The following is a 10,535-nucleotide window of genomic DNA, read 5'->3' as shown; positions in this document are numbered from 1 at the left end:
TTATTTAAATTTTATGGATTTTTATTAAATGAGAGAATAATAGGAGAATAGGTGAGATCAAAACCAACTCATATTTTATATAATAGATATTTAATTAAGTAATTAGTCATTTTAAATAAGTTAAAATAACTTATTAGTTAATTAAGTGGAACACGATGATCCTCCACGTCCATCTCTAACGCCATGCTCACCGGCGATGGCATTCCCCTAACCAGGCCCGAAACTCACCGGCCCACGAGCGTTTCTCCGGCCCGCGGGCAGCCTCACACGCTTCAGGCCCAGCCTTGCTATGCCGCCGGCCGGTATAATTACTTCATGCCCCTCCCCTACGATCCTCTCCTCTCCCGGCGGCGCCCTAGGGTTCTGGCTCCCCTCTCCGTCTGCGCGAGCGGCATATCGACCTCATCACTTAGGCCGGGAGCCGGCGGCGGCGAAACCCAAGGTGACACACTGGTCTCCTCCCCTCCTCGCCCTGTTACCATTCGATTCGTGGTTGAGGCGCCTCAGGATGGGCGTTTGGTTCAGAAGTTTTGCCGCGTGATCAGATCACACGAGTAGGTGACCACGTTAGGACGTTCTCTGTTTGGTTCGTGTGGGCCATGATCCGCCCCCTCCCCTGCTTTGTGATCCGGGCCAACCACATCATGTTCCAAGGATCCATCGAATTCGGATGCGCTCGAATTCTTTGGAGAGCGTGGGCGCCGGCGAAGGTAAAATTCCTGCGCCTGGCTTTGCCTCCATGGCCGGCTCTGGACTGCGGTCCGAAGAAAACGCCACGGCCTACAATCGGACCACGCGTGTGCGCATTGCTTGCAGCTACCAGAGACTACAGAACACCTACTGCTGTCTTGCACCATGGCGCGTGGAGTCTGGTGGCGCGCCTTAGGAGTCCAGCTTCCTGTCGAAGATATTGCTTTCCTTGACTGGTGGGTTGATCTACACGACCGAGTGGCAGAAGGGCTCCGCAAGGGTGTTGACTCCCTGATTCTCCTAACTTGCTAGCATATCTGGTTGTCCCGCAATGCAATCATCTTCAAAGACCGTCACCTCTCAACCGACAACTTGATGGCCCTCATATGGGAGGACGCGGAACGTCGGTGCGCAGACAGGGCGAAGAACTTGGTGACATATGGGAGGACGCGGAACGGTGGTGCGCAGCCAGGGCGAAGAACTTGGTGATGCTCTTAGTTAGGTTGCGAACCTAGGGCTCGGTGCTGTAATTAATGTCGACGCTTAGTCGCGAGGTAGCTTTGTTCTGGTATAAGTGCTTTAGAGTTAGTTATATGTGTGTTGTAATTTGACCTCTTGAGGTAGTTGTGCAAGACTCGGAAGTCTTTTTCCTTCTTAATATAAAGATGCGTAGCTCTCCTGCGTATTCGAGAAAAAAAAGAAAGATTTGTTTTTGTGGGTAGATTTTATGTTGAATTTCTAGAGGGTTTAAGTTGCTCGTCTAAATGAATCTCGTGTTAGAGGGCTTTGGTTAGGATCTCTTAGTTATGGTTTGAATTTGTGAACATTTATCGAATTGAACCACGCATATCAGATTCTTGTGAGTTATTCACTGTAGTCTCTTACAAAAAAAAGTGCTGCTAGATCATATCGCTTATTTGATGCCGATTATTTATGTATTTTCTTACAAAAAAGGTGTAATGCTTTCTGAAGGCTGATCATGAGTTACACACCTTTTCACCACCTGGGCGTCTTCCACCTGTGATCTCATTCCTGTCGCACGTTTACATTGCAATTTTAAGAACAAACACCACCTAGTTCTGTTTCATATTGGTAAGGTGTTGACTGGATTTGGAACTGCCAAAATGGTTTTTCACCTTTTCAGATTTGTAGTCATGCGTGGGACTTCCGACCTGATTTAGATACAATTTGATGTGATACTGTTACATGTTTGCTGGATGCCAACTATATGTGTAGATGCGATGTAATTCTGATTCACCTGAAATGTTTGAGATGCCTTTGCTGATCACTTTAATCATTGTATCGAATAATTAGTTTGGTCGGTAGTGTGTGAGATTGGATATGGTGTTTGTTTGTTAATTCTTATTTAGGTCTGTTGTTTCTGCATGCGTAACTGTGCCCACTGCCATCTTGTTTTGTTTCTAAAGATTTTTCTCTGTTAGTAATCTTGTTTTGACTATACTGTTTCAGGTTCATTATGTTTATCTTGTTGTTTGGCATTGCGCTTGTCATTACCCAGAGCATTGGGTTTTGCTGGTGTTCAATACTTATAAATACATAATGCGGTTTGTTTCCAAATCATAATGGTACTGTTTATATGAATATTGGCTTTATTTACTGCCTGTGTAGAAAGACATGTGTTATGATGATTGAGTACCACGTGGGGCATCTACCTTCCTGTTTTAGTATAAGCTTGTTGCTTCATCCTACATTAGCAATTGTGGTAGGTTTGTTTTTATTGTATTGTGGTGCAGATAAGAAACACCAGTTTATTCACTATTCAGTGGACCATCGATTATTTAAGTTTGTGAAACTGCTGAAGTGCTGAACCATTATAATTTAGAATCTTATGGGTTATAGCGGTTTCATCTTGCCATTGTGATAAGTTATCTTTGCGATATCTGTGAAATGCTACCTTTTAGTTTAAGTGCTATTCAAATGTCCAACTTGCAACTATTTCCCTATATATTGAATTATTTTATTTCAAAGCAGTTAGTGTAATCCTTCTTAGTTTGTAACATATTTGTTGGTGTACACATCTGCAGGTTAGTCAAGGATGGTGAGGGTTAGCGTCCTTAACGACGCGTTGAAGAGTATGTACAATGCAGAGAAGCGTGGGAAGAGGCAAGTCATGATCCGGCCCTCTTCAAAAGTGATCATCAAGTTCCTTATTGTCATGCAACGCCACGGTTAGTTTCCGTTCACTTTTAATTTGTTTGATACTATGGATTGTATGTATTCATGATTGCTAATCTTTTCGATAGGCTACATTGGCGAGTTTGAGTATGTTGATGACCACCGAGCGGGGAAGATCGTGGTTGAATTGAATGGGAGGCTCAACAAGTGCGGGGTGATCAGCCCTCGATTCGATGTTGGCGTGAAGGAGATTGAGGGCTGGACAGCCAGGCTGCTTCCATCCCGTCAGGTCCATTTCTTCACCATACTAATTATTTCACATAAAAAATTAGCTTGACAATCTGTATGCATGGTGCAGTTTGATCTCATAATTTAATGGCTTCTCATCTCACGTGCAGTTTGGGTATATCGTACTGACAACCTCTGCTGGCATCATGGATCATGAAGAAGCCAGGAGGAAGAACGTGGGTGGCAAAGTGCTCGGCTTCTTTTACTGAATGGAATTTTGTGAAAGGATTTTGGATTGTAGTAGGATATTTATCTTTCGATGGATCCTGTCTATTCCTAGTTACTTACAGGATGCACTTTGGGGGTGGTGGGCCGTTTTGGTAGCTCTGATAAATTATGCTTTTGTAACGTTTCATTTAGAATCTTGTTATGTGCCTCCTGGCGGATCTTGCCTGTATTGGCTGTTGTCTTAATTCGCCTGATTAATTTGTGCCCCGTTTGGAGCACAGGGCGGATGAAATTTTGCTTGCAAATGGGTTTCAGTCATTTCTAGAATTTGACCAAAATTTGTTGGTCCCTGGCATGTTTATACTTGGGATTATACAGCTCGTGTCTGTGACCCTGCAGGTTTCATATGTGGAACATTCACATAGTAAGTCTGCAATTCGATCTCCTCCATGTGGACAAGGCCAAACTATGAAGAAACAACATTCCCTGGTTTTCTAACAGTAACGAGCTACAAACTGAGAAGCAGCCTGTGCTCGTATGTGACGCGTTGCGCAAAATGCAGAAGGAATTTTAACGTAGTTTGAAACATGGATGGATCTGATCTTAACTAAACAGTTCTGCAAGGGCAAATGGCTGCTTGATGACTTCAAAACTGAGAACCTCAGGTTGGGGTTTGCAATCTCTGAAACGTCCAGCAGACTCTCCCAACAATCTTCTGATTGCATCAGAGGCATCCAAAACGACAGAGCCAGCAGCTCAGAATCGAAAAGGTTACTGACTGGATTCATCAGGTTTCAAGAGTTGGTTACCTCGATAAAGTTTCTCGACAAATCTACACACGCCACTTTCAAGCGTTCAATTTCAACATAAAAGATATCGACAGACAAGTTTGAAGCTGGACGCTTGGGGAACACATCAGTTTCAACATAAAAGATTTTGTGACCAGATATCGATGGCCAAAGTTTGAGTAGCTGCAAGCACACAACCGAAACGTCAGATTTTGTGACCAGAAGTGTAGCTGGTAACCTCATTTGGTTTACTTCCAGACCTGTACCGACATCAGTCTAGCATTTGTTACGAGGAATATGAACCGCGTGGTGTTTCTACTAGAAGTTATCACAATCCCACTTCCTGTCCTAATCCGAATCATACTCCACATATCCTTTTGCTGTTTGAACTACAACCTACAAGACAGTATCCTATATAACAGCTGAGAGGCACTGCTTTTCCCTAGCCATGCTGGACCGGTATTTCAGACCTGTTGGCCATCTTGGCCACTTGAGCTGGCCTCAGACGTCGCGACCGAACTGCCAGAATTTGGATCAATCTGCAGATTTTCCAATTTTGCGCCTAGGTCATTCCCGCTTCCTGCCACGTTGATTGCGGGATCTGACAATTCTGTGTCTTTTGCTGTGGTCTGAGAACTCCCTTCTTCAACATGAAACTCACTGCAACGATAATGAATGTTGTGAGCTTAGCCGGTGAGAAATAAAAGGTGATACAAAATCAGAAGAGACATTCAGTGAATTGCATTTTATAGTCTAGAAAACTTCTGAAAAGTAAACCAGTGACATGGTTGTGGCATAGTCTGATGATGAAATTAGATCCACTTTGTGAGCACATGGTTAATTGCAGTATCAGTTTGGCTTTGGAAGATCAGACTTTCAATATGGTCAACCACAAAAATACCCAGTAGCATTCTAGACCATTCTATAAAACAAAAAATGACCACATTTTCGGATTGCCGAAAAGCTAATAACATTCACTGTTGCTTATCTGCTGTGCATCAGACATCTTGGCTGTTATTTGCCAGCGAACCTTATTGACAAGGAACTAAACTTCTTTCTTAATGTTATTCCAAATGTTCATTTCTTTTACTATGAACTTAACTCTTCACAAAGAAGCTGACAATAACTAGAACAAATAAACTTTCTAGAACCAGTACTATAAACCCGTACTGCACGGATGGAGGAGACCACACATTACACTCTCAATATTAACCATCAGTTTTAGAATTAACATTGAAATGTTTTCATGGAATAAACAAGGCTGCTTTTAAACATATAGGAATATACAGGACATACTTATCCATTTATCTTACATTTCAGAACTAAGGACAGTATTCCGTCTTTACAAGTGTTGAAGAAAGTTCTGTGCAAGTGCAACACCGAGAAATACTCTATTTTGTTATATGAACAGGCACCATAGGACACTAGCAAAAAAAAAAAGTGTGTGAAACACCTCCTTTTTCTACACTAAACCCTGAATAATGTCATGTTGTTCGTTACATCAAGTGTATAATCACGATAAATAAGATAATTTGTTGGCAAAAGATAGAAGCAGTATGCTGAACTACTTGACATTTGACAACATCAATCAAAACTAGATACAGGACAGGCATTGAGTAAATAACGCTGTAAAAGGGTCCAAAGCAGTCAGGAAGTAATGAAACAGAATAAAGCCAGAGGATTATTACCTTTCTTGATGATGCTCACTGATCTTTAGATCAATCTCCAAGTTTTCCACTTCTGCGTCTAGGTCATTCCCGCTTTCTGCCACTTTGATTGGTGGATCTGACAATTCTGTGTTGTTTGCTGGGGTCTCAGAACTCTCAACTTCAACATGAACGTCACTGCAACAATAACAAAACTTGTGAGCTGAGCAGGTGAGGAAGTCAGAAAACGAAAGGACATTCAGAAAGGTGGTTATTTGGATTTTAAGTCTAGAGAGATTTCTAAAACGTAAACCAATGGCACGGTAATGGCATGGTGTTATGATGAAATATTATCCTCGTTGTAAGGAGATGATTAACTGCACTATCCGTTAGGCTCTAGAGGACTAGACCTTCAATATGATCAAGAACAAAAATTCCCAATAGCATTCCAGAAAAGAAAAGTAAATAGTTCTCTTGAACTTGAACTGCTTTTCTAAAAAGCACACTCATGGCTAAAATAATGAACTAAGAACAGTACTATGTCCTTACAAGTGTTGCAGAAAGTCTTGTGCAACACTAACAAATACTCCATTATTATGAACAGGTGCCACAGAACAAGATGCTTTAGTAGAAAACAAATGTGTATGAAACACCTCCTTTTCTACACTAGACAACCCTAAATAATGGTATGTTGCTCATTCCATCAACTGTATAACCACGATCAATAAGATAATTTGCTGAGAAATTATATAAGCAGTCTGTTGAACTACTAGATATATGACAACATCAATCAAAACTAGATACAGGACAGGCGTCGAGTAAATAACGCTGTAAAAAGGTACAAACCAGCCAGAAAGTAATAAAACAGAATAAAACCAGAGCATTATTACCTTTCTTGATGATGCTTACTGATCTTTAGTTCAATCTCCAAGTTTCCAAATTTTGCTTCTAGGTCATTCCCACTTTCTGCCACTTTGATTGGTGGATCTGACAATTCTGTGTTATTTGCCGGGGTCTCAGAACTCTCATCTTCAACATGAACCTCACTGCAACAATAACGAAATTTGTGAACTAAACAGGTGAGAAAACAAAAGGACATTCAGAAAGGGGGTTATTTAGATTTTATAGAGTCCAGAGAAATTTCTATAAAGGAAACCAGTGGCATGGTAATGGCAGGGTGTTACGATGAAATAATATCCTCCTTGTGAACAAATGGTTAACTGCACTATCCATTTGGCTCTAATGCCCAGACTTTCAATATGATCAAGCACAAAAATTCCCAATGGCATTCTAGAAAAGAAAAGTGAATAGTTATCTTGAACTGTTTTTTCCTGAAAAGCACACTCAGAGCGAAAATAATGAACGAACAAATACTCCATTGTCATGAATAGGCACCAGAGGACAAGACCCTTTAGTACAAAACACCTCTTATCTACACTAGAAAACCCTAAATAATGGTATGTTGTTCATTCCATCGACAGTTAAAGGAATTTACTCCTAACAAAATATTGATTTGCTGGTGATAAGGTAAATATCCAGCCTACTCAATGCTAGGCGTAATGAGGAATCACGATCAATAAGATAATTTTCTGAAACATGATAGAAGCAGACTGTTGAACTACTAGACATTTGACAACATCAATCAAAACTAGATACAGGACATGGGTTGAGTAAATAACTCTATAAAAGGGTATCAAGCAGCCAGGAAATAATAAAAGTTACCTTTCTTGATCATTATCGATGATCTTTAGATCCCCATCTGTGCGCAAAGACTGAAAGGAATTCATTGTGTTAGTACTTCTATTTTTCCTTTATATCATCTAATGAAACATAGTAAGATTGAAAACAATTCCGTTGTGTAGTACTTCTATTTTTTTAGTTACATCAAAAAATGAAACAAAAAATACAACTTAGGAGTGGTTCACAGAATAGCCTTGGTTATTCATGTGGAAAAAAGTGAAGATTAGGAGAAACAACATTCATCTGGGTCTTACCTGTTTATCGTCTCCCGTTTCCTGATCCTCCTTGTTTGCATGGGAGGTCTTTGAACCATGTTCCTCAACAGCAGGGCTGTCAGGACTATCAGGCTCATTTGCGAATATTGCATCAATATCAGCAGCACTGATCCACTTAACAGCTACTTTTAGATCTTCAGTCATGCATTTCACTAACTCTCTCTGTAAAGATGATTATCAGTATACAATATGAGAAAATAGCTGTATAACTAGACCTAAACAAGAAAATCCAGGGATAACGAACCCATAGGAATGATCTTGCAAGTGCCAGGATGATTCCTCTGTAATCCAAAGCAGAATCTTTGACAAAATTGTTCCACAACTCCTGAATTTCAGGAAGAGCCTCGGCAAACTGCAATGCAAAAGTATGCTTTAGAAATACCAGTACAAGGATGCATCTAAGGAGAAAACACTGAACCAAAATCATGTCGCGCCACGCAACATTGTCAAACCTCAGTAGTAGATTTATCTGTAGGCAGAGTCTTCATTTTCTCTTTAATGCTCTCAAGAAGCATATAGCCTTTCATGCACTTCTTTTCTCGTACTTCAGGAAATGGCTTTGCTCCTACTCCACTTGAAGGTGCATAAAACAACCATTTGAATATATCGTTCCTCTCGTTGAAGCAGATCATGTCTTGCTGGTCTGAATCTTGACAAAACGTGATACCATCCAGAGAATCATCACTCTCCAATGCTTTGTCACTGAGTTTTAGATCCAAAACTGACTGCAGCCGCGGCAAGACTACCCTTGGGTGCTTGCTGCACATGTGTGTCAGTAGCAAACCAGTGTCCACAAACTTCTTGCCATCACAAATGGGGCAAACCCAGAATCTCCAAGACTTGTGTTCCTTGACAAAGCTCCGCACATCGGACATGGTGAATGCATATGACAAATCAACCTTACTGTATTCATCCTGCAGCACATCGAGCCTCACCCGTAGGAAGCTGTCACGCTGCCTCTCGGTGCTCATGGAGTTCCAGTAATCACTGGCCTCCATCAGGATCTTGTTGAGCAGCTCATGAAACTCGCAGGCCATCGAAACCAGCCTTGCGCCGAGGTTCTCCCCGCTGATGGATCCGGGCGGAATACAATCGGATTGCGGGTCATCGGGATCCTTCATTTCAAGCGCGCGGCGGCACTCTCTCTCGGTAGCGTGGTACTCGCCCAGGACGAAGAGGAGTCTCGCGTGGAAGGAGGCGATCACGACCGATTTGGGGAATGCTTGCGCCGCGCGTTCTGCGATGACCAAGGTGCGGCGCAGGAACGCCCGCTTGTCGATGGACGCGTCGAGGCTGCGCACGAACTCCAAGTCCATGTACGCGTGGAGGTACTGCGCGCGCCCAAGTTTCCGGAAGCTCTCGGCGACGCGCTTCGCCTGCCTGCGCGCCTCCGTCGCGCCGTGGTGCCTGCATACGTCGAGCACCCGCTCGACCGCGAGGGGGACGAGCTCCTCGACCGTCATGCGGGCGTAGGAGGCGCGGGCCCTCTCCCTAGCCTCCGCCACCCTCTCGCCCGCGTAGGAGGGGTCGCGCTCGCGCTCGCAGCCTTCGTACATGCCGACGATGCCGTACGCCGCGTTGTGCTCGGCGGGGTCGACGGGGCGTAGGATGCTCTGCGCTCTGCGGTACTCGCTCTCCGCCTCGCCGTACATCCTGGAGGCCGCGAACGCGTCGCCGAGCGCGGCGGCGATGTCGACGCAGTCGGGGACGAGGCGCCTGGCCTCCGAGAAGGCGTCGCGGGCGACGCGCAGGTGCTTCGCGGCCTCAGCCATCCTGGCGTCCTCGCTCCCCTCCCCGCATACGGCGCGGACGGCGCAGGCGTAGTGGAGGTCGCCCAGGAGGCGGTGCACGATCGCCGACTCCCGGTGCGCGAACATGAGCGCGCGCGCGCGGGCGAGCGCCCCCTCGGTGTCACCCTCGTGGTCCAGCAGCAACGCCTCCTGGGCCGCTTTGCGGAAGTCGCCTGCGTCGGCCATCGCGGGGGGTGGGCGGAGGCGGTGCGCGCGAGGTGTTCGGGGAAATGCCGCGGCGAGGGAGGTCGAGGCGGAGGCGGAGGCGGATGCGGAGAGGAATGGGGCGTTTGGGTTTGGGACGAGGCGTGGAGGGGAAGGAAAGCGGGAGGGGGTTTTATACTGAGAGAGGAGGAGGGCGGTGGGCCCCGGTGGGCGGTGGCCGCCGCGGAGAGGTATGCTCCGTTCTCGTGCTCACGAGTTTTGGGGGAGACCGAAGAACGGCTTTGCTGTGGGGTGGTCCCAGGCTCCCGGGTGTTTGGTGTGATTTTCTTGGGCCCACTTGTCAGTTAGAGTAGGTTAGGCTATTTCTAATGGTTTCTCTTTGTGAGTCTGTTCTTTTTTTTTTTTAGAGATTTTTATTCTTTTTAGTGCTTTAACGATTTTCATTCATAGTTCTTTTTACAAATGGATTTTCTCTCCTATTCTTTTCACTCTGGAATTCTTTTTTCTTTCTTTTCATGAATCCTTTCGAAGGAAAGCTGTTAAAAATAATGAAACATATAAAAGGTATAAGAACAGTGAGAGGAAATATAAAAGTAGGTTACATGTGATTTTACCCCTAGTTTTTGAAACTAAAACTTGCAATTTTCCCTATTCCGTTAAGGCCACTTAACGGTGTGAGTTCAACTATAAAAAGACATATATGTCCTTGTACTATTTCTCCTATTTTTCTTGGTACTTTGTGATTTTGCCCATGTTTTGATATAAGTATTTTGACAAATTTTGAAAAAAACTTTGAAAGTAAAACTGATCGAATTTGCATATATTTTAAATCTAAAGGAATTTTGACAT

The 10,535-nt window shown here is 43.9% G+C and overlaps 2 protein-coding genes across 2 annotated transcripts; one reads left to right on the top strand and one right to left on the bottom strand.

Moving 5' to 3' along the window:
- Positions 1-315: 315 nt before the first annotated feature.
- LOC133887298 (small ribosomal subunit protein uS8z/uS8w-like) lies at positions 316-3,574 on the top strand. Its single transcript, XM_062327233.1, has 4 exons — positions 316-442; positions 2,736-2,879; positions 2,955-3,115; positions 3,225-3,574. The coding sequence occupies exons 2-4, from the start codon at positions 2,747-2,749 to the stop codon at positions 3,321-3,323; spliced, it is 393 nt and encodes a 130-aa protein (XP_062183217.1). The 5' UTR covers positions 316-442; positions 2,736-2,746; the 3' UTR covers positions 3,324-3,574.
- Positions 3,575-4,204: 630 nt separating this feature from the next.
- On the bottom strand, positions 4,205-10,007 carry LOC133887297 (uncharacterized). Its single transcript, XM_062327231.1, has 7 exons — positions 8,184-10,007; positions 7,976-8,083; positions 7,711-7,893; positions 7,439-7,488; positions 6,607-6,762; positions 5,759-5,914; positions 4,205-4,730 (listed from the first exon to the last, which is right to left on the bottom strand). The coding sequence occupies exons 1-7, from the start codon at positions 9,705-9,707 to the stop codon at positions 4,535-4,537; spliced, it is 2,373 nt and encodes a 790-aa protein (XP_062183215.1). The 5' UTR covers positions 9,708-10,007; the 3' UTR covers positions 4,205-4,534.
- Positions 10,008-10,535: the final 528 nt, after the last annotated feature.

This window comes from Phragmites australis, chromosome 12 (assembly GCF_958298935.1).
Source record: "Phragmites australis chromosome 12, lpPhrAust1.1, whole genome shotgun sequence".
NCBI classification, from domain to species: domain Eukaryota; kingdom Viridiplantae; phylum Streptophyta; class Magnoliopsida; order Poales; family Poaceae; genus Phragmites; species Phragmites australis.
The sequence above is the reverse complement of the archived record's forward strand: the minus strand, read 5'-3'. Positions and strand labels throughout refer to the sequence as shown.